General features: G+C 42.7%; 1 protein-coding gene and 1 long non-coding RNA gene across 3 annotated transcripts in view; one reads left to right on the top strand and one right to left on the bottom strand.

Moving 5' to 3' along the window:
* Nucleotides 1-9,244, top strand: part of DGKG (diacylglycerol kinase gamma) — a 203,708-nt gene extending 194,464 nt beyond the window's left edge. Inside the window, exon 26 of one of the 2 annotated variants that reach the window (XR_008553826.1) lies at nucleotides 8,268-8,302. Coding sequence is in view for 1 of the 2 variants with exons in the window: in XM_037525245.2 (XP_037381142.1) it covers nucleotides 8,268-8,318 (51 nt within the window). In the remaining variant the exon portion in view is untranslated. Of the gene's footprint in view, nucleotides 1-8,267 lie in introns of both variants that reach the window. The other variant, XM_037525245.2, reaches the window with a different exon arrangement.
* LOC129146727 (uncharacterized) overlaps nucleotides 1-23,858 on the bottom strand; it is a 38,130-nt gene that overhangs the window by 7,208 nt on the left and 7,064 nt on the right. Inside the window, exon 2 of the long non-coding RNA XR_008553828.1 lies at nucleotides 913-987. This is a non-coding gene — a long non-coding RNA (uncharacterized LOC129146727). The remainder of the gene's footprint in view (nucleotides 1-912; nucleotides 988-23,858) is intronic.

Genomic DNA, 23,858 nt, shown 5'->3' with positions numbered 1-23,858 from the left:
GCTAGTACTAAGAGGAGAGAAGGGAGGAGGAAGACTCTACCAACCCTCCCAGGAAGGAAACTTCATAGTGTTCCTTGGCCACCAGTTCCAGGATCCAACAATAACCAATAACCAGGAAGTTATTTCAAAAGTTTAGTTGGAGTCTTTGCAGCATATCTGATATAATAATTTCTAAAAATATGTTTCACAAAGATGCTCCTTGACAAAAGAGTGCTGTGGTCAAGTACCAAATCCCCTTCTTGGAGGCACACAGAGAGGCTTAACACTAAGAGCTCACAGTAAAGGACCACAGAGGCGTCTGTTTGTCAACAGCTATAAAAGCACTGCCATGAGCCCACCATTGCTTTTTGTTCCCTCTGGAGATGGGAACACGCAAGTAACCACCTTTGTAATAATATTACAAAAAGTACTTTTCTAGGACAAAAAGCCCTCATTCTTAACACACTTTCTACTTTCTTCTATTTAATTAACTAATTTTATTTTTCCCCTCAATCAAGAACCAGCGATCTGGTCTCTTTGTCCCCTGAGTAAGGAAGGGATTAGAGGAAAATTAAAGGGGAAACATAGCAACGAAGGGTTGGCCTTCATCTGTGTGGCTCCAGGGAACAGACCCCGGTCTAAAGAATACAGTTTCGGAGAGGTCAAGGTGACCTAGTATACCTTCTGGAGAAATGAACAACCACCTGCTCTAATAGAAAAAACTGACCTGATTGGGTAGGGAACAAGCAGTGAATGAGCCACATTGTCCTAAAACCCATAGAAACTGTTTTGTAGGCATCAATGCTATGTCAATTGGTCTATTACTTCCTTTAGAACAGCATTATCTCAGTGTCCCTTCTTTTTTGAAAGAATGAGGAGTGTCCCATAGAGATTTCCGGGTCAGTGGGTACTGACTAGTTCGACCATACTTACATGTGGCAGGATTGATCCGACTCACTGGCACCCTCCAGGGCAATTACTGGTAACAGCGATCTCTCCTGGGTAGCTCTGAAAGTTAAAGGAATGAGTTATAGTATTAAAACCAAAAGAGAGCTTCATTTCTACTGGGTCCCATACTGACAATATGGAACCCTTCTAGTCACAAATGACAGACCTGCACCCAACTTGCAATAGCAAGAGAAAAAAAATTATCCCATGTGGCAAATAAAAATTTGAGTTTTAGATAAAACAAGAGAGCAGAATTGTATAGAATTTCACATGGGGGCATTGTATTTAATTCACCCTGATGTCCCACCACATTTGGAGTGCACATAGGATAAAGAGCTAGGAAAGTAAACTCCCATCTATTGTTTATTGGGTGCAGGGCAAGGTATCAAGATCTTTTCATGTGCTATCCCTTTTAATGCTCAGAACAACCCATGATGTGAGCTTTGTACTTATTTTACAAATAAAGGAATAAGTGCATGGAGAGGTAAAATACCTTGTCCAAAAGCCAAACAGATAACAAGTAGTATGACAAAGACTTGACATGGGTCTGTCGCACATCAAAATGTTTTTATATATTTTAGTACTTTAACATTCTTTAACTATTTTCAACCCAGCCATCATCCTGGGTGAGATTACAGGGCTGGCACTGGCAAATTGGTCTCCTATCTGGTGAACCTCTATCTAGCCATCTAATCATGTTCCTCCTGAAGAATTTCTAGTGTTTCTCATCTTTAAACTCAACAGCCTCTGTGGACAGCTGGACCCCAAAACCTCACCCTTGCACTCAAACTGGCAGTCATTCTTAATCCTCAGTGTTTCAAATTCAGACTAGATGGGACTCATTTCCCAGAGCCTACCTAATAGATTTTCTGCTCAGTTCGTTGAGTGGGAAGCAAACAAACTTCTCAGACTTAAATGCCATGGTCAACAGTTACTGGCCTGCACAGGGAAAAAGGACTAGGGTTTTTGAAGGGAGCCTCCCGCAAGAAAGCTCTGCATGTGATCCTCATTAGTGATAGGCGTGGGCTGGGCCATCTGTGTTCCACAGGAGAACAGAATGGCAGGCTGCCTTTCAGATGCCAAGAGATGCTATCTAATAGGAAGATCCAGGGAGCTCAAAAAGCAGAGAGACTTCTTTCCTCATGGGCATCAGAAAACTACAGAAACACAAAAGACCAAAGTTTGGGGGGAATTAGCTGTTTAACATGCTTGCTACCACTTCGTTATTCATTCTTCATGTCAGTGAGGTAGGGCAGCAAGCAGAACTCTGCAGTTTCATCTGCTAATTAAACTTCCTTAGATGGAGTTTGCAATAAACCTGTGTCATCCTGAAAGCTGTGGATGCAATGACAGGTGCATTGTAGCAAGGTACCAGGGTTTGCTGTGAAGCTTCCAAGTTTCCCAGAGATCAAGAAACACTGCAGACAGAAGAGACCAGTTGATTGGATGAGCAATGCAGACTCTAGAAAAATAATCAGAAAACATGGAGGACTACTCTAAATGGGTCAAATTAGGAAAATATGATGAAGAAGCAAAGAGGATAATATCTAACCCTCTCTCAAGCATATGAGTAGGTAATGAGTAAGTATGTATTAAATGAATGAGCAGCTAAAGTCGGTATCTATTCTTCTACCCTGGAATGGGTAGGGGAAGGGGAGTAAAAGGCATGAAAGCTTTTTAACTAACAACTCAGGAACTTGAAACCACAGGATGTAGAGGGAGCTCATGGGGGCCTTTAACTACCCAGACATCTGTTGAATGATGGATACAGCTAAATATGGATCATCAAAGGGCTTTCTAGGTCACATGGAGGGCAGCTCCATGATTCAGAAAATACGAAATTCAACTTGGAAAGAAAGAAATATTTCAATCTATTTCTTAGAGATCGGGTCAGGACTGACAGAATAAAAAGACAGTACAGAAGTGAAGTTACAACAGAGAACATCATAATAAGATAAAGATTCAAGAGATGAAAAGAGACAGAGAACTGGGTATTTTAACAGATTTATTTGGACAAGAAAATGAGTATGAACACAACAGTCCAAATGAAGAAAGAAAAAAAAAATGAGTCTTTTCAAAAAAGAACTTTAAGTTAATTGTTAAATAAAAATGTCCATGCATTGATGAACTTGTTATTAAATAACAACTATAATTGTCCAGTCTAAAACCTAGTATTTTTTAAGGCTACTTTTAAACTTCAGAAGAACTTTATGAAGTCAGTGCTATATGGTTTAAAGGAAACTGGGAAAGAAAGTAAATCCCAAAGAGACAGATCCAGAATTCAGATGTGAGAGTATCTACCTTCAAAGCCCAGGTCCGTGCCTACAGTGCCATGGCCAGTTCCTCTGAGCTTCTAGCATGATCAAGGGATTTGCTCCCCAAAACCAATCCCCTGTGTCCAACTTGCTTCCTTCTCAAATTAGAAATCCAAGTCTCTCTTCTCCCTTTTCCACAGAGCTGAAATGAGAAACAGCATTCCTTTGGCAGCAGAGGACACTGAGGAGTTCCAGATCTGGGCATTAAAAGGCCCATCCATGCACACTTACCCGCCTTTTTCTTAGCTCCTCTCCAAGGCACCACCTGGACCGTATTGTAAAGACACTACTCAGAACAGCCAACAATGAACACTTCAAGACCTCCACCCAATCACAGTATTCACATAATATTAAAAATCATGTTAAAAGATACACAGAGACCAGACCATACTAACATTCAGTGCAAGTGACCCAGGGTCAGGTAGTCAAACACTAGAATTTAAGCAGAATTTAGTAACTGATATCTAAAATAGGATGAAGATTCGATGTGTCCTTTAAAAAGTCTGTTGGGTGAATCATACCTTGGGGTAAAAGGCTGCTTCTAAATGAGGCAAAAAGTTCAAATTTTTCCTTAAAAAATTCTTTTTGAAGTGGAATATTAGCAGGAATTACCAGATGAGGGAATAATAAGGGAGTAATTTATATTTACCTTAGATAACATGAAAGGAAATATTTATAAACCCCACAATATGAGTGGCAATCCAGAAGATTCCAGAGAGATATAATGAATGAACTTTTTTGTGTTCATATTTTCTTAAGAAAACTGGTACCACTTGGTTACCATAAAATGGCATGATCTGCAAGGAAAGAAATATTTTCCTGGTAAATATTTCCTCTTTCCCCAATATCCTTGAGGAAAAAAGACTGAAAACTATTTCTTTTAACTTGGAGACCCATCATGAAGTGCGTTAATAATAGAAAATGCCATTGAATTGCTGTTTGGGGGTTGCTGTCATCATGCTCTGCTACCACCAGACATTAAAGCAATGATAATAAGCCTAAGAGAACTAAACAGTTCCCAAACCCCGTTCCTCCCTGTTAGCCTCCTGAAGTTTCTCTCACCCAGATTAAATATACTCTGGAATTAAAACATCTGGGAATAATTTCTTTTTATTAAGAAAATTTTCAAGAGCAAAAATATAACCTTACAAGTTAAAAGAAAAAGAAAAATTTCAAACATATAGAGCTATGAGTGTAATGAGAACCTATATACGAGCACTTAGATTCAACAATTTTTATCATTTTGCCATTTTTTGTTTCAATTTTTAGCTAAAATATCTTAAAGTAAACCATAAATAAATACCATGACATCTCAAACGAAAATACTTATGCATACACTGTGCTGAAAGGGATGTGTATCACCTATGTTGCTGGAGGAAGAGCTCAGAGTGTTGTGCTGGTGAGCTTGGTCCTTTCTCAACTGACTGAATCCACTAGCCACACTAGAAATTGAGCAGGACAGCATACTATGACTTATTAAGAGAAAGTTTTGGGTGGAACCCAAGGAAAGTCTTGCCACATTCAAAACATTCCTAATTGAACTGGAAAGAAGGTGGCAAACAGCATATTAAATTTCTCAAAAGACACAAGATGGGGAAGTGCTATAAGTGCTAATGATGGCAGAGAGAAAATGCAAAGTACTGCGTTCACCTGAACAATGCATGTTCTTATTTTTGAAATAAAAGTTTAAAGCATAGTTACAGAAAGGCTGGGTACAGCCTGGCGTGGACAGGTAAAACAGTAAAACATCCTATCTGCAGATTCATTTATTCATATTAAAAAACAGTTACAGTTTTTGCCCCAAATGTGAAGACTATGAAGCTAACTTGGGGGAGGGGCAGGCTACTGACATGTACAACAAGAGCCTCCTCCTTCACTGGGATAGAACTGGAAGTAGGTCAACCCCCAAGAGAATGTCTAGGAAACCTGGTTGAAAGCATCAACTCACTTTTGTGAGTGACAGAGCATTTTCACAGGTGAAGTGTAAGGAAGCAGGTATCACTCCATGTGCTCTGTGCTTGGCCAGTGAGGTCCAGGCAGACTGACCACAGATGTTCTGGACAATATGGTGGGTGAGGTGGCAAGTTAGTTTGCTTGCAAAAATCCACCAGCTCAGTAATTCTGCCAAACAAAAGAGAAGCAGGTGAAATAAATGCCAGCAGGTACCAGAACACTCAGCCTGTCTCAGCCAATATATGAAGTGAGTTTCACATTCAAGAACAGCCTAGGTGGCAGCAACAACTGAAAGCAGGCCTGGTACCTAACCAAAGCCTGAATCCCAGCTGGCAGTTAGGACACCTAACTACCCTTTGGCTTTCTACACTCCAAGAGAAAGAACTCTCTATGTATACCCCAATGCACAGCTACATAGCTTTTGACTCATTAAGCTTCTCACCCCAATACCCTTCCCCCCACACCTTGGGGTTCATAAAAACAAGCATCACCTTCTCCTTTCCTGATATTGCTGCCATGAGGAATGCCAGTCTCTGATGGCTGCCACAGAAATGAAAATTGTTTTCATCCTCCTGAGTAGGAGCACATTTTCTTCCCAGAGTACCCCCTCTTTGGACGAACACAATCTCTTTGAGCTCCCTTCTCTAGCCTAACCCCTGGTCCTGAAGCCCAGGATCCACGGATGGGCGTGACAACATACGAGCTCACTGAAGCTTATACAAGAGCTCTTGGCAAGGCTTCCCGGGAGACGGATGGCGGCTGGGGCCCTGCACACTCGCCTTGCTTTGTCGCGGCCATGTGATTTTTCCTTCCTCTCCTCAGAACAGAGACCCATCTATTTGTACGATGTTGTGTGGTAGCAGGAAGGAGGAAGCGCAATGGTCCCTCCGAAATGCCAGTGACTAAAATTGACATGATTTCCTGAAACGGGGACATACACACTCAAAAGACAGCGTTCGCTTATGTATGTTAAGTCCCCTTCACGTTGGTGCTGCACTTTTCCATGATGAGGCCCTATGCTTTGCACGGCTGCAAAGGAGAAATAAACAGGGTCTGAGGACCTACATTCTCTTGTGGTCTCAGAAGATTCCATTCAACTCAAATGTTCCTTCTGAGAAATTTGTGAGCAAGGCCTGGAGCAGAGGGAGAGACAAAACAGATGAGAATTCCCATTTCCTCCAGAGGAAACAGGACATTTCTGGAGATCTGTCAGGTGTTCTCAAAGCCAGGTCAGGTGAAAGAAATTGATCCTGCTCCTGCGCTTTTGGCGCTCACTCCTCTCCCTTATGCCATTTTCTTGAGGGAGGAGAGGAACTTTGGGGAATTGCACTCTGGACACTGAAAGAGAAGTAGGGAGATAGAAACAGCAAGGGGAAGTCGTGAGTCCAATTTCTGTGGATGTTTTCCATGACTTCCAAGAGAAAAGAAGATTTTAGGTCAGAATTGGGTTTGTCTCCTGTCACTGTCGAAAGGAGAAGAAGAAGAATTAGAAGGCCCTTGACAGTGATGTGCTCTTCTCTGCTGCCTTAGTCACCTCAAGCCTGAACACCTCCAAACAGTGCTAGAAAAAACTTGGAGGAGAGGGATGTCTTAGCCTGGCCCCTGGGTGTTCTCTATCTTGAGCATTGCAGAACCCCAGGGCAGTTCATACACACACAGCATCAAGTGGGGAAACTGCTCCCCTGTCTCTGCCCAGCTCCAACTCTTCTTCCCACCCTGACCCCAATTAGCAATAAGAACTTGAGCAAGTCACAGTATGTCTCAATTTTCCCACATGTAAAATGGCATTGGAAAAGATAAGTAATGCATTTGTTCATTTAGTCATCAATAAATATTTTACTATTGAACAATTCACCAGGCATTGTACTCTATCATCTTATCTGTTCTCAACTTCCACCACCCCCAGTACCTGCTTCTTTTACTTTCCCTTCTCTCTTTTATTCTTAGGTGGTTTCTTTTTACCCCTCTTCTCCTCCCCTACCCTGAGATTCCATTTTTAGAACGTTCATACATAAAATCAAAAAATCAGAGGACCTTAAAGAGATATCTGCCCAATTTATCTCCAGGTAAATCATACTTTAAAGACCCAGGAAAGATCAGAGAACATACTCCAGAGCCCAACTCCAGGATGCATTTGCAGTTTTTCTTCCATCAAGAGATTGTCCTTAACACATAACTCTTCGTGTGCAATACTACTCCCCTTTTCCCTTTACATTTTGAGTCATAGCTCAAGCATAAAGCACCTTTCTGGGTATAAAACTATTGATATGTTTATCCCAAGATGACATATTGAATTTTCCAGACTGTAAAGATATTAGTTTCAATGTAAAAACAATGTCATTGGGAAAAGAGAAGGAACTAGAAGCCGTTGACAATTAGAAGCATTTGACTTCTGTAAAATTAACAAAAAAAAAAACATAGCAAAAACCCACAAACATAACATGGCTGGCATCACAATTTCTGGTAGACTATCTCAATTAACATTAACAGTCCACTGGGCAAGGAGTTCTGAAATCATAGCCCTCTTTTGTTAGAAAGACCCTTTTAAATGTCATTAAGTCAAAACTTTGATACTGAGTTGGTAACCAGCATAAAACATCTATATTTTGTTGATTATAGTTCGATAGTGAATGTGGTCATTCAGCATTGGTTCCTATGTCACCCAAAGTCATTGCCGCTGAACAGGAAGTAAACCAGGCCGCACATGGCCTGGTACTCCAGGTGATGTTCCTGTTTGTGTGAACCTGTCAAGGCAGTTCACAGTCTTGAGAGAGGCCGTGCAGCTCAGTGGGTAGATAACTTGACAAGGACACAGATTTCAAATTCTGCAATATTTTCTTTATTTCTTCTCTAGATGACAAGATAGAAGAGACCCAACTAAAGAGAAAAGGGTCTTATAGCAAGTTGCTGATTCAACTTAAAGCACAGCTGCCCTCTTCCATAGAATGGTGCCTCTGTACCATCATCCTCAATGTTCAGTAGATATGTCAAAGAAAGTGTTATTGTTGACAAGATGATTCCAAGATGCCATCTGTAAAGGGGGTTCTGATGGATGCATTTCTCTTTCTGCAGGAAACAAGTAAGACCCTTCTATCTTGGAAAAGTCTGGCAAATGTTCTGTAGTGGCTGCTGCGAAAGGAAGCTAGATGCCATGTCTGTGATGGGGTGAGGGATGCAACTCTGCCTGGAAAACAAGCAATACAGGGAGTGGGCTACGGTCCTGTCTTGGTCACTTGGCTTCTGACATGTCTGTTGGCCTTCCAGGGTCTCTTTCTCCATCTAGCAGAAAGAGGGCTCTAAAGACCTTTCCTATTCATGATCTTGCCTTCACCTGGGGTGAATGTTGTGGTCATAGGAGAGGGGGCAGGATCCTTTTCCCATGGATCTTCCCCTAGGCTCAAGGCTTTCCCTAGTCCTGTTGACCCCAGAGGGCTACCTGTAGCCCTTCAGCCAAGAATCTACCTTTTTTCTCTCTTCAGGATTGATCATGTTCAGAAATATGTTGCGGGGAGGGGGGAGATATAAAGGGAAAAAACACAAGAAAATTCTCTGGTAAGCCCTCCTATAAATACATTCACACATGCACACACACACACATATACAGACACACATACTCAATCCTTGAAGTGTAAGCACTTTCCCTTTTTGTGTATCAGCCTATTTTGCCTTTTCTAATTGCCAGTGAGTTTGGAAAGAATTCAGTCTTGCCAATGGAAAAGCACTGCTTCCTCCTAGGGAACTTAGCTAAACCTTATGTTGGGGGAGACCCTGGGCCCAGGCTGAAGCTAAAGGTCCTAATACACCTCAGCTGCACCCCATAAATACAGATTCAGCAGACTCTAAAGCAGTGGTACCAGGGTCCAGATCCTCCCCTACTTGCTTGTCCACCTCCACTGCCTCCTCTACCCATAGGTATGTTGTTCTGAAATGGTGGTTGCCTGCTCCAGCCTGCCTGTCTGCCCACATAGAGTGCTGTGGACTCGTTCTGTAATGTACTGTGTATCTGTATGTCCTGACTCCGTGGTTTACTGCAAATAAAAATGACAGTTGATGACTGACCTCTGACCTCCTGGTGGCTTCTTTTTTTAAAAAAAAGATTTATTTATTTATGCACACAAGAACAGGGGTATAGGCCAGAGGTGTGGGGGATGAGAGAACTCGCCAGAGGCAGAGTGGGGAACAGAACAGGCAGACTGACTGAAATACACTGCTGAGGGGAGCAGTGGGCGAGACAGGAGAGGTCTTCTGCAAAAGAGAGCTCTTTTGCCTGCTGGGGGATTGAACTCCACGCTACAGAGGCTGCGAATAGCTTCACAGTGCTGTGCTTAACCCCTTGAGTCACCAGGGATGCCCCTGGCGGCTCCTTTTTATGCCATTGCTTGAGAAATCATGACTGTTATCCCCAGACATGGAACACTAAAGACATGCACACTCCTGTAGGCTATTCTGCAGCCTTTCAACAATTGCCCACTGCTGGGGGTACTACTGATATACCAGAATAGGGAAGAATCGAGATTCTCTGTTACAGCTGTCCTGGTATTGAGGAAGGAGAGAGTAAGCCCAAAAACCCTCTTCAATAAACCCCTGTTAACCATATAAACCATTTCATTGACATATGAAACTCCCCTAAAAAGTGGGCATGAGAAAACAAAGGTTCAGAAATGATAATTAACTGGCTTACAAGTAACACAGTAAGTAACCCAGTTCCGTCTCTCTCATGAGCCAAAATTCATGGTCTTGCCTCTAAATTAGTGTTTGTCCAAGTGTGGCCATGGACTGCTTACATTGGGAACACCTGGGTCCTGATTTCTGGGCCCCACCCAGACCTGAATTTATGATCTCTGAGAGTAAGGCCCTAAAATCTGAGTATTTGTAAGCTGGACCTGTCACAGTCGGAGAATTCCTGCACCACACTCTGCTGGGAGGAACGGATGACTCTTTGAGGACAGAGACCTGCCAGGGCCCTAGAATAATGCAGGTACTGGAACTTCTAGAAGGGCACCCTTAGACAGGGGCTTCTGGACAAGCAGTGGGCCAGGAATGAAAGCAAATGGAAAGTATGACTGGACTAGAGACTTCTCTTTGAAGTTGGCCAGCCCCTCTCCCCAGAGTTTAGACCCTCAGAACAAGTCCAATAACTATTCACAATAGCTAATGTTGGGAACAACCTAAATGCCCATTGAAAGATGAGGAAAATGTGTACCGTGGAATGTATTTCAGCCTTGGAAGGAGGAAATCCTATCAAATGTGGCAAGATGGAAAGACATTGTACTAAGTGAAATAATCCAGTCACAGAACAACAAATACTGTGTGATTTCACTTGTCTGAGGTATCTGAAATAGTCAAACTCATAGAAAAACAACTCCAAACTGAGGCTGACCTGAGCCAAAGATTCAAGGTCACACTTCAGTGGGTCTAAGCAAGGAGGTGCAAGCTCAACATAGCAGGCTTATAGGCTGAAACTGCAATGGGGCAGCAGCTCTGGGGAGGAAGCTTTGCAACTACTTTCAGGGTTCTGCTGTTTTTTTCCAGGCTTCCTCCACTGGACAGTTCTTATGATTTGAAGGGCCATTGTTCTCACCTATCTCTAGGCTTTTCCTGCCACAATTGACCAACAAGTCCCAGAACACATACCCTGAACTCTCTGTCTTCTCCCTGTCTCTGCTGTCACCTTCAGGGCTGGGCAAGGACTCTGGTTTCAGAGAACCTAAGCAAAATGTTACTCACTCCTAACTATGTCCTCCCCCTTGCACCTGGATTTGGTGAGTTCTATTTGTGCCTCAGCTTCTAGGTGGAGGTTTCTGAAATGGTGGTTGGATATGTTTGAGGTGGGGCACTGTAAGACAGAGGCATAATTGCTACTTAGCAGCAGAATAAAATACTGTAAATAGCTCAGCTGCCCACTCAGCAGAAGATTCTGCTGTCCTCTCACCTTCCCAGCTGCAACACTAACTATGCACGAAAAAATATTTTCCTCTAGAAAATGGTTTTTCTGGACTCAAGAAAACACCTCCAGAATTTGATATAACCAAATCAGCAAACTACTTAAACATTGTGAATCTGGGAAATAGTTGATGATTTATATCACAGAAGGAAATTTCTTCAATCTCTGTAGCTGACAAAAAGCATTGGGTAAACAAGGAAACCACTAGGCCATTGGAGAACAAAGACCTTTAGGGATTGTGTTTGCATTTTAAACAATAGCCTAAGCCTTTTTGCTGTAGCATTTACAAAATTCTCTAACTCCTATGTCCATGTTCCTGCTCTTTCCTCCACTTAACAGGTAATTGTGTGCCCTTAAAAGTAACAAAACTGCCTTTGTTTTAAAATGTTCTCCCCTCCTACCTTCCATTAAACCAGACTATCAATTATTACAGAAGTATATCTGAATCTAAAACCCTAAAGCCATTCACAGAAGGAACAGGAAGTCAAAGGCAACAAAAATGACAATGGAAGTAGATCTGAAAGAAAAATCAAAGAGATCAGGAGATAATTGTCGTCCCAGAATTGGATGGATGCCAGATTTGGCCCAACATCTTATCCAGAGCAAACTCCCTCCTCCACTGCACCCTCACCCCCAGTACATCACCTGTCCAGTCCACGGCCCTGCCTGTCTGCAGACTTCTGCTGATGGGTGGCCCACTGCCTTCCTACGGAGCCCACTTGGGACTGGTTCTCTGAACCTTAGATAGGCTACTATTTTCTCTCATTAACTCCCATCGTCGGGCTTTGGCTTGGCAATTAGCAAACACAAAATAAACCTCTGTCTCTTCTACAGGACAGCTTTCAGATACTTGGAAACAGCTACCTTGTCCGTCCTAGTTAAGTCTTTATTTTTTGTTCCCTCCAGACTAAACATCCTCTAAATCCTTAAATCATCCCTTATATGTCATGACTTTCTGAACACAAGCAATTCTTGCAACTTTCTCTGGAACAGCAACAGTTTGCCAAAATCCCTCTTAAAATGTGATTCCCAGAACTGAATACAGCACAGTGCCCCCCAGAATCAGTGGACAAAGGCAGAGCCGCATCCCTGGCTCTGGATACCACATTAGCTTTCTTTGGCAACCTTATCACCCTGCTAATTCATTCTGCTCTCACAGCGGACAAAATCTCCTAGCCTCTAATGAATGCTAATAACTACCATTGGTATGGTGCTTCAGAGATCACAAAGTTCTTTCAGAAACATGGTCTCATTAACTCCTCACAACAACCAAGTGAGGTTGATTAAAGACTGAGGAAAAGAAGGTTTTTCTAAGGCCACATGGCTTGGCCTCAAACCTGAGCCTGTGATTTCTACTTTGGGCTCATCCAAACATCTTCATGTTGTCTTTTCACTTGAACCTCTGTTAAGGCCAAGAAAGTCTCCCAGGCTCCACTAGTCAGTGTCTATTCAAAATCACCCCCTCCATTCCTCCGCTTTTCCTCCCCCTCCAAACCTTCCATCCTTTTCCATTTTTGTCTTGCTAATTCATGCCCAATGATGAACCTGTCTAGATCTTCTTAACTCCCAAATCTGCCAACTGTTACAGTAAAGGGAAAACACTGGGTCAAAAGAGAAGGTAGCAGAAAACAACCACTACCAAGCGGGGGAACCTTCAGGAGGGAGCTGGGAAGGCTGCTTTTCAGAAAAGAATGGGCCATGTAGAGTGGAGACGCAGGTTGAACAGGGGTCAGGAGACTGGGTCACAGATCCCATCCCTCTTGGCTAGTTCTGTTACCTGAGGCAAGCCCTTAGCCTTAGAGGCTCACTTTCTAAGAAAGGGGCATCTCTGTGGGTCTAGCCAGCTCCCAAGACCTTTCAAGCTTTTATCATTCTAACAGAGATTTTACCACTAATTCAATGGGTCCACTTCCAATCCTCTGAAGACAATGAACATCAAACTTCATTCAAATTATTTCACATGTCTTTTTTTTTTTTTTTTTTTTTTTTTTTTTTTTGTTTTTTTTGTTTTTTTTTTTTTTTAATAAATTTTATTGTTATATTCCCCATACAATTGCAGCCCCCCCATTCTGACCCCAATCCCTCCCCTCTCACCCCCGCCCCCCTAAAAGTGTCTCTGGTTCATAGTTTTTTGTTGATTTTGATTTTCACTTTCTTATAGTTATTCATTTTCCTGGTCCCTTATTTAAGTTTTCTAGATTCCTGCTATGAGTGAGACCATCCGGTATTTTTCTTTTTCTTTTTGGCTTATTTCGCTGAGCATGATCCCTTCCAGCGCCATCCATGTTGCTGCAAATTGCATGTGTTTATCTTTTTTGAATGCTGAGTAATATTCCATGGTATATATGTACCACATCTTCTTGATCCAGTCATCTATTTTTGGGCATTTGGGTTGTTTCCAAAGCTTAGCTATTGTAAACAGTGCTGCTATAAACATAGGGGTGCAGGTGTTCTTTGGAATTGATGTTTCTGTGTCCTTTGGGTAAATACCTAGGAGTGGAATTGCTGGATCATATGGAAGCTCTATGTTTAGTAGGTCCAGAAATCTCCATACAGCTTTCCACAGTGGTTGGACCAGTTTGCACTCCCACCAACAGTGCAGAAGAGTTCCTTTTTCTCCACACCCTCGCCAACATTTGTTGTTGCTAGTTTTTTTAATATGTGCAATTCTCACTGGTGTAAGATGGTATCTCATGGTAGTTTTGATTTGCATTTCCCTGATGACAAGTGATGTTGAACATTTTTTCATATGCCTGTTGGCCATTTGCATTTCCTCTTCAGAGAAGTTTCTTTTAAGCTCTTCTGCCCATTTTTTGACTGGATTATTTTCTTTGTTGTTGTTGAGTCTCATCAGCTCTTTGCAGATTTTTGTGATCAGTCCTTTATCATTAGTGTTGGGTGCAAAAATGTTCTCCCAGTTGGTGGGGTTTCTCTTTGTTTTTGTTATTGTCTCTTTTGCTGTGCAGAAGCTCTTTAATTTGATGTAGTCCCAGCTGTTTATCTTTGCCTTCACTATCACTGCTTTGGGTGATGTGTCTGTAAAGATGTCTTTGATGTGCAAATCACGTAGTGTTTCGCCTATATTTCCTTCTATATATTTTATGGTTTCAGGTCTTATGTCTAGTTCTTTAATCCATTTTGAGTTGATTTTTGTGTATGGTGTGAGGTGGTGGTCAAGCTTCATTCTTTTGCATCACATGTCTTTCTTTTGCTTAAAATAAATAAGCAACATTTACTTCATCTGATTGCCAAACCTTATTCTTTTGAGGGGGGAATGGTAGGAGGCATGGGGAGGGGAGGTTGCCACAGTTACCTTGAAAGATTCCAAAGACCAAGGAATTCTCAAGGGAGCCGAACAAGAAGCTTCGGGGCTGTCACCTGACACCCTTTCCTCCTTGTCAGAGGAACCAGGGACCCAGAATGAACAACCCTACCTACAGTGACCATTTAAGTGATATGGAAAGGGAAAGAAACTTCTACTTGTTAAGTATCTCTTGTGTGCCTTCCTGTGGAGGTCACGCGATAAATAATCTTTGCACTGTTAAAAAATATCATTCTGTGTTTTTATTCTTCTAGAGCAGAGATATCCAAGAGAAATACAATGTTAGGTTTTCTAGTAACCTCATAAAAAAGGGACAGTTGAAATTAACTTTAATAAAATATTTCCAAATATTATCATTCAACATGTAATAAATATAAAAATTAGCTAAAATAATTAGCATTATTTGTTGCACTGAGTCTTCAAAACCCAGTATTTATTCTACATGGCAGCTCCAGGTTGGCATCAACGGCTGCCATATTGGACAGAAACACTCTAGGTGTTCCAACAGCATTGGAGGCTTCCCATCAGAGCACTTCCCAAGCTGCATCATAATTTCCCAATTCAGGGTCTACATTATCCAGCAGAAAGGAGCTCTGGGAGGGTTGGAGCTATGGAGTTAACTGGTCTGTTCCCAGCTCCCAGCTAAGGGCATAATGTGGATTTTTAATAGGCTCTAGATGAACATTTGACCAGTTAATGGAGGCAAGAATGGAGAAATACCTAACCAGTTTTGGGAAGAGCTTGGGTTTGAACTTATGTCTACCTGACTTAAGTCAGATATTGTGCTACCACCTAAACTTCAGGAAATATTATGAAAAGAGCATGGTCTTTAGTGCCACATAGTCTTGGGTTAAAATTTTAGCTAGGTGACTAGTGGTGGGGAACTCACTACAAGGTTATTGGGCTGAGTTTGTGCTAGTTACCTTACCTCTCTTAGCCCTGATTTCCTCTTCTGTACTATGGTGTTGATTATTTACCTCTCAGGTAACCATGAAAATGATGTGTATCTTGCAAACATTAGACTTTCTATAAAGGTTAGTTTCCTTTCCTTTCTAATGAAATAGAAATAAATCATTCTTATCTGGCTGAGACTGAATCATGCGTTAGTTTTGACCCTATCTGGAGAGGGGAGAGTAATGAAAAGCAAACCAAAATTTGAGAAAGGAAGCCAGTTTCTGCCATCTGCCTCCTTGTTTGTTCTTTAAAAAGCTCCACAAAATGCAGATCTAGCCAGGGCAGACTATGAATTGTGAGGAAGTTGCAATTTTTTCTGACATTTGCCTTTGGGACTCCAATATTGAAATCTTCACTAGCCTACTATTCTATTCTAAGAGCTCAGGAGCTAAAATTCTAAGAACCATTCCTGGTGCATCAACCCAAGTGGAGCAGGGGCCCAGTAGAAAGCTCAGAGATTCCGTCATGAGGCCTGTGTCCTTGCTGGGACTAGACTTTCAGAAACAAAAACATTTCCTTTAACCCAAATCTCACATGAGTTGCTGAAGATAGACAGTGCAAAACTGCCACTGTCTTCAGCAAAAAGTATTTCTCAAATGTAAGCTCTTCCTCCTACTTTATTTCCTACCACTCACCCCTAACACAAACTTTCTAGAGGGTTCTAATGTCTCCATGCTGGCTGGCATTCAGGCTCTGACTGCTGAGCCCTCTTCCTACCCTGTCACCCCAGTGCTACCCTTCTCTATCTTCACTTACTAATAGGAATTCCCTCTTCCAGTTCTGAATATAATCAATACACACACACAATACCCTGCCACCACCATACCTATGCATCCCACCAGTCCTATACCTACCCATCTTCCTTGTCCTAAAAATTTCCCTGCATCCATACCACCATAATAAATACAGACACGCAGACTCACAACATCATAGCTATACCACCACCAATACCATATAGTCACAGCCATGGTCACCACCACCATCACTCTCTACACACACTTACACTTCCTCCCATACACATACCCACACCCCACAACACAAACCCCACATCTCCAGACACCACATACCCTCCACTAGCTCCCCAACCCTTATGAACACTCAACACACAAATGGAATATTTATCATCCTCAGAACATTTGATCTCCAAGTTCTGAAGACTTTTCTTTTCCACCTTGATTAGAGTCCTTCATATACAAACATCTCTTATCTTCCCCTACTTGACTGTGAGCCCCTAGAGAATAGTATCTGTTTCTCCTTTTATTTCTGGAGCTTGTACAGTGCTTGGTACATGGTTGGGGCTCTAATAATATTTCTGAATGGATAAATGACTCACTTAACTAATAATATGGATCTCTTGGGCCTACTGAGAAATAGGGAGACCCAGTTCTCTAGTCCCTGAGCCTGGGGGTGAGGGGGGGTGCTGTCTTTGGTGGCTGGTCCTGCCTGATCCTGCTTTGCTGCCTCGGTTTCATTCCAAGGGAAATATTTGTTCTGTGAGCAAATAAAATGTGAATATGTTCTAATCTGTTGCAAAGATACACAGAGCTGCCTTCAGCCCCATGCTTAGATCTCTGAGGGCACTTCAAAGAATTGAGGGGGGGGAAGTCAATGGTGGGGCCAGGGAAGGTGTAACTCTTTATTTCCCAGAGAGAAGGGCAAATGAAGACTGGATGGCAAGTTTCCCCTCGGTCATTTCTAAATAAAACTTTCCGTGGGGCCTGCGGGGGACCCAGAAACACGCTAAGCGGTCATGAAGTTCTCTCTCCAGTCCTTCAGCAGATTCACAAGTGCCAAACCTGTGATTTGACATCACACCCACACTCACTCCAGAAACAGTGTCCAGGATTAACTAATGGAGGAGTGTGTGAGTGGGACCCTGTTTTCTCCCCTCCCTGCCTCTCCTGCCCACTTGGGTGTCGCAGACCGTGGAGCTGCACGTGTCCAGTTAACACACACAGAATGGTTGGAGAAGTCAGGAAGGAAAACGTTCCTTGTGACAGAAAACTAGGAAGAGATCTTTGCATTTTGTTTGTTTCTTGCTAAGGAATTCTTAGAAGTTCAGAACCTTCCATAATAAGCTGTCATCGGATACAGTTGTTTCCGAATACAGCCTCAGGTTTGATTGCAGGGTTTTTAAGCGTCTGACCGAGGAATGCTATGTTTCAGCGTTCCCTTAGCCCAGCCCTGTCCCTACTTACAGGCTGGGGCAGAAAAACATAGTGTTGAACTATCAGTTATGGAAACCCAGCGTGTGCAAATTAACCATTTATGAAACGCCTGAGGAGAAAGAACTGCAAATGCCAGCAGCAGACTTTGAAACTACCCACGACTCCCCTTCATTGCTATGTTCTGTATGAGTCTTCCAGGTGAGCCGTCCTGAGGTCAGGCACACCTATTTAGAACTCCAAGTGCCTCCTCAGCCAGGCCTCAGGGCACACTCTTAGCTGCCCTTTATTGATGCTTCCTTAGAGTTTAAATCCTCCTAACAAATTGCAGGTGAAAAATACTGGAGTCATCATCTACCTCATTTGGTATGTGGGGAATCTGCAGCTCAGAGAGGCCAAGTAACTTAGCCAAGATATCCCAGCTATAGTCAGAATTTGTATTTGCTGACCCCAAAGCTCCTTCCCAGAGGATGCACCAAGGAAGTCAGCCTGCACAGAAGCCAGTGTCTGCTGATTCTGCCCATTTGTTATTCAAAGCAGCTGTATCTCTACCACATTAGATCCTCTATTTTTTTTAGACATGTACTTTCATTTCAAAGTCACACAATACTAACCCAATCCATTCAAAAGGCCTTTTGAATACCTTTATGTTTCTTTTGAAAATGAGTTCTTTTTCATTTCCCCACTACAAAGTGGAATTGCAAGGCCTCTCTGATGTGTTTACAACACCCCTGGAATCTGTGTGTTAGTGCCTCTCCCTCCCAGAAGTCAGATTGATGCCTCTGGGGAGTCCTCCCTTTGGCTGACAGCTGTCATTCACAAGAGGAGGGAGCCAGTTGACCCTCATCTGAAACAGGCAACAAAGTCTGACCGGGTCTTTGACAGTCATATCTATCCAAATACACACACACACACACACACACACACACACACTTGTAGTAAAAGCATACACTTGTAGCCTTAAAAAAAAAAGACCACACACACACACACACACATGCTTGTAGCCTTAAAAAAATTGGAGCAAGCATAATATCTGTATCCAACAGCAGAGAAACAATTAAGCAAATGACGTTATAGCCATAAGAAGGCATGTTATCAGACCTTAAACATGGAGTTTATGAAGAGTATTTAATGCCCTGGGGACATGCCTGAGATATGAAGCGAGACAAAATGCAAAGTTATATGTTAGTAAGTATGTCTCTGTTATGTAAAACAGCAAAGAAAAGAGACAGAGAAAAATATATTTACGTGTTAACACTATTCATTTCTAGAATTATGGGTGTGTATTTTTTATGTTTTATGTATTTTCCTAATTGTACACAATGGATAGATAATGATTGTGTAATCCAAAGTATTTTTAAAACTTTTCAAAGACCAATTCCAGTTTTGGTGAATTAAAAAGACTGCTAAAACGTTCACAAAAACAAACGAGTAAGAAGACTACGTCTCTGAAAACTCTCTGATTGAAATCAGGCCATAAATTTTAAAAATTTAAAGTATTATGATAGATAGGCAGGCTTGCCAGTTGAAAGAACAATTTCTCCTTCCCATCCTACTCCCTTACAAGTCATAATGTACCAAGTCTTTACAAATAACAAATGGAATAGCCTGAAGGATTCTGTTCTTTGTCAAGCCTGAACTTGGGTGCAAAATGGCTTGAATTGACCATTCATGGTCAGGATTGATGAAGAGCTCTTGGAAGAAATCCCTAGCGTGTGGGGGACAAGAACCAGGGTGAGGAGGATGAGCAAATAACAGCCTCCTCCCAAGCGTGGTGTGAGCTTAGTCACTTACTCACTAAAGGAATTCAGAACTCTCTTCTCCTTCCTCTATTCGAGCTAGCAGAGGCAAAAAGCAGCAGCAGAAGGACATGCTGGATTGATTCCAATCATTCTGAGACACTCAGAGTGCCTGTGGCCCATAGAAAGTCTTCCCCTTTCTTCCTGTGGACCCAGCCCAGTTCATCTGCACTTTAGGGCGTTGAGGGCAAGAACGAGGAGGTATCTAACAAATGCTTTTTCTTTTTTTTTCTTTTTTTTTTTAAAGATTTATTTATTTATGCATACAAAAGCTGGGGTGTAGGCCAGAGGCGAGGGGGATGGGGGTGAGAGAATTCACCAGAGACAGAGTGGGGAACAGAACAGGCAGATTGACCAAAGTACACTGCTGAGGGGAGCAGTGGGCGAGTCAGGAGAGGTCTGCAGGGCCATGTGGGTAGCTCCCTGGCTGGCCAGGAATCGTGCTACAGTGGCTGTGGACAGCTTCATAGTTTGCGTCTTAACCCTTGCGCCACCAGGGAGGCCCTAACAAATGCTTTTTCTGATCCCCCCATCTCGTCACCTGGAATCTGCACTATTTTTCTCTCATCTCTCAGTTCTGATATACTTCAAACCACTCTTCACACCCATTAGATTTGTCCTTCCCGAATTTCCTCTTTCCTCTTCACTCTCCCTTCATCAGATCTTCCCTTCATTCCCTCTTACTCAAGGAATCAGATCCAGATTCCCCAGATCTCCAGTATACAATCTTTATACTACTCCCTCCAAACTCACCTTCCACTGCCCTCACCCCACATACACTCCCCCATTCTCCCTGGCCCCCAACTGCAGCATTTAGCTCAGCCCTCTCACAAACTCTATCAGTGGCCCTCAGAAGTCCCATCCTTTGGAAAGAAATGTTCTCTCACTAAAATAGAATAATGGAGTCTTGTCCAAATTATACTCAAAGATACAATTTTCTCAGTGTTAAGTTTTCTCCCATCAACTTTTGTTAAACCTTTGGCCCGGGCAGTTCTGCCTATCTCTAGTGCAAGCCCACAGATGGCAAAGCGAAAAAACAAGGCCCTGGTGAAAAATCATGGAGAAGCTTCAGGAACAGCCCATCACGTGTTTTCGACAGCTTGTTTATTTCACAAACATGTGCTCATGGTTGTAGTTTTATATGTACACATAAAATAAATTCCCATTTTCCACTAATAAAATAGTTCTTGGTTCATGTGATACAATTATGTACCACATAATTTTGCAATAGTCTTTTTTTAAAAAAATCCATGGTGGTCTACTAAGAAAATTATGATTGCCATGAGCCAAGACATCTGGATGATTTTGTAAACCATTACTCAGACACATCACATTCCTCTTCCCCCAACATCTCACACACTCACGCACATTTGTGTGTTTATCATGTCATTCTGCTTATGATCGCCACAGCCCCTTCTCTGCCAAAGAATACCTCGGCATTCTGCAAGATTCCATTTAATAGCATATCTTCCATGAAGGCTTTCTGCCCTCTGTCCTAAGATCCAACAGAACTCCTTTAATTCCTCCAGAAATCAATGAAGGAGAAACACAAGACATTAGGGGAAAAGGAGTTAAAAACAAAACACTATGGGCCTCCCTGGTGGCGCAGCGGTTGAGCGCTGGGTTGCGAAGCTGCCCGTGGCCTCTGCGACGCCGGTTAGATCCCCGGCTGCTCCCCGGCCACCAGAGGAGGGTCCCACATGGCGCGCAGACCTCTCCTGCCGCCCGCTGCTCCCCTCAGCAGTGTACTTCGGTCCTTCTGCCTGCTCTGTTCCCCGCTCTGGCTCTGGTGAATTCTCTCACCCTCCCACGCTTCTGACTGTACCCAGTGCATGTATAAACAAAACAAACAAACAAACAAATAAATAAAAACATGCCTCTATAAAAAAAAAAAAAAAAAACACTATGTGAAATCTATGAGGGAGAAAACAGCACATTGACAAGCAAGATACTAGGAACACTTTTCATTTATCCCCTGGGAATACTGAAAAGGTGAGTGGTCATGAAAGGTTAGCACCTGGAGCCTGAATCCCACAAAGAGGGAAGGGGACATAATGCATTATGTTTCTACTCTGTGTCAGACTCTGCTAGAGGCTTCTCAAATATCCTATTTATTCTTTCTTGGAAGACTTAAGGTTTACATTAGTATCCCTATTAGTAGGCTCAAAAAGATTAAATTTGTTCAATTTCTGCCATTTAGCAAGTGGCAGAGCCACACTAGAAGCCCAGTTCCACTGCCCAGCATTGGGCATCTTCACACACATTCTCCCTGAACAAACAAGTCTGGGAAGGCAGGAATTACCATTCCTGTTTTTCCAACAGGGGAGTGATGCATGGTGAAGTGGAGTGACCTGCACCAACAGTCACACAGTTGTAGTGATGGAGCTGAGATATGAAATGGCATTTTGAGTCCATGTTCATGGTCTGCTCACCACACAGGAGCTCAGGTATAGCTGACTAGCTGGGACAGAAGGCAATGAATCTGGAAGGCAGAGGGAGGTAGTTGAACCCATTGAAGAGCTTTGAATAAGCAGAGCTTCTTCCAGAAGCGAATCTATGGAATCATTACTAATTACCATATGGATTACCTAGTTACCATTTACATTTGCAAGGTCTACACATAGTTGCAAATGAATGCTACCTGCATTCCAGTTGAAAATGTGTGGGTTGGAAAGGGTAAAAATGGATACTGTGAAAATTACATCTTGTCATTGGAAGCAATTTAACGTAAGGAGGAAGAGGAAGACCATATATAGCTCCTATAGGCTATTGTGGCTGAGATGACCTTGTTAGAACAGGTCCTGAGGTCAGTTTCCAGGTTCAAAATCAACATTCCTAAGTGAGAAGATCCAGATGAAACCCAGATAAATATATAAGCAATTAGATTATGGAAGAACAGCAAGAGTGAGGACAGATTCAAAGGTGGTTCAAGTTGAAGGGCTTGGAAGATACTCCAACCAAGGTGTTAAATGGTGAAAAAAATTTCAAGGGTCAAGCTAACGGAAAACCTCAAAATGCTGATCTTTCTTGGCTGCCTACCAGGGAGTTCCAGGTGCATTGGGGTCTATCCCAGGGAAACTGGCCACAATTAGGAAGCCAGGCAGAGCAAGCGAGAAATGGAAAGCAGTTTTTCAAACGTGTTCAAGATTGCCCAGCCCCAGTAGGAGAGGATCTAGGTTGAATGAGTCAATGAGGATACAGATTCCCTCCTTCTGAGCGAGATATGAGGGATAGCTTTCAGACATGGAAATGAGAAATTTGAATACGATATGAATTCCTCTAGGTAAAGGCTGAGATGAGGCTGTAGGGTCCTACCAATCTCCATGCCATCCCAAATCTGGCTATCATGAAACTCAATGTCCCAGGGGTATTGATGATTAGTGAATGAGACACTCCCCTAGGGACATACCCTGATCTATTGCAGAGGCCAGTTTCCCAGCCCATCATTCCTCTCCCACCATGTGGGCAGGCAGAAACTAGCCACACATAAACATAAACCCACAAAGAGAAGGTAACCCAGTTACCCCCTTCATCAAGTACATGCATGGCTGTGCACTAGAAATAACTTGTTCATTCACATATGCATTCATTCTTTGATGACTATCTGTTAAATGCCAGGTGCTGTGTTTGGGGGACTGGGTAATTCAAACAAGCACCCACGGGGGTCTCATCGAGGGAATTTTATCCTATAGGCAATGTGGATACATGAACGATACACTGTATGCTTTAATCAAGGACATCGCCAAGGATATGATCTTGGAAGCGGTCTTTGGATGTCTTTTGGTTGATTGTTTTAAAGCACCTATGACATTTCTGTCATAGTTTAAATGTGAATGCTGACCCTTCTAGTTGTTGTATGAGACCCTTGTACAAGATCCTGTTCCCCAAATACCCATTCTAGCCCCCTCTCCCCTTATCTCTAACATCTTATAGTTTAGCCACACATGAGCAGTAGCCAGCCTCTCAACATGACAGTTACTGCCAAGCCTCCATATGTTTGTGGGTGCTGCTCTCTCTGCCTGGAAGACTGTTCTCCTCTTGTCTGTCCAGCAGAGTTCTAGTAATGAACCATTCAAGGGCTGGCCCAAATGTCAACTCTCTGGTGCCTTCCTTGACCTTACCAGGAAGTACTCACTGCTCCTTCATTTGTACTTCCAGAGCCCATTTATAGTCTTCTATTACAACACCTGTAAACATTGTATAATAGCTATTTGTTCCTGTACCTTTCACCACCTTCCACCACACTGCAAGCTCTTCTTGGACAAGCCCCGTGCCTAGGACACCAACCACGCAGCAAATGTTTATGGAAGTAGAAATGACGTTTGCTGCTGTATAAATTCCTGTGCATCTTATTTCAATAAGGACCGATTAAAAGTGATAGCCCAGGGCCTCCCTGGTGGCGCAAGGGGTTAAGATGCAACCTATGAAGCTAACAGCAGCCACTGCAGCACGAGTTCAATCCCCGACCAGGGAGCAACT

The sequence above is a fragment of the Talpa occidentalis genome, unplaced genomic scaffold, assembly GCF_014898055.3.
Source record: "Talpa occidentalis isolate TD23 unplaced genomic scaffold, MPIMG_talOcc4v2.1 talOcc4.4, whole genome shotgun sequence".
Taxonomy (NCBI): Eukaryota; Metazoa; Chordata; class Mammalia; order Eulipotyphla; family Talpidae; genus Talpa; species Talpa occidentalis.
Note: the sequence above shows the minus strand (reverse complement) of the source record. Positions and strands in the feature narration are given on the sequence as shown.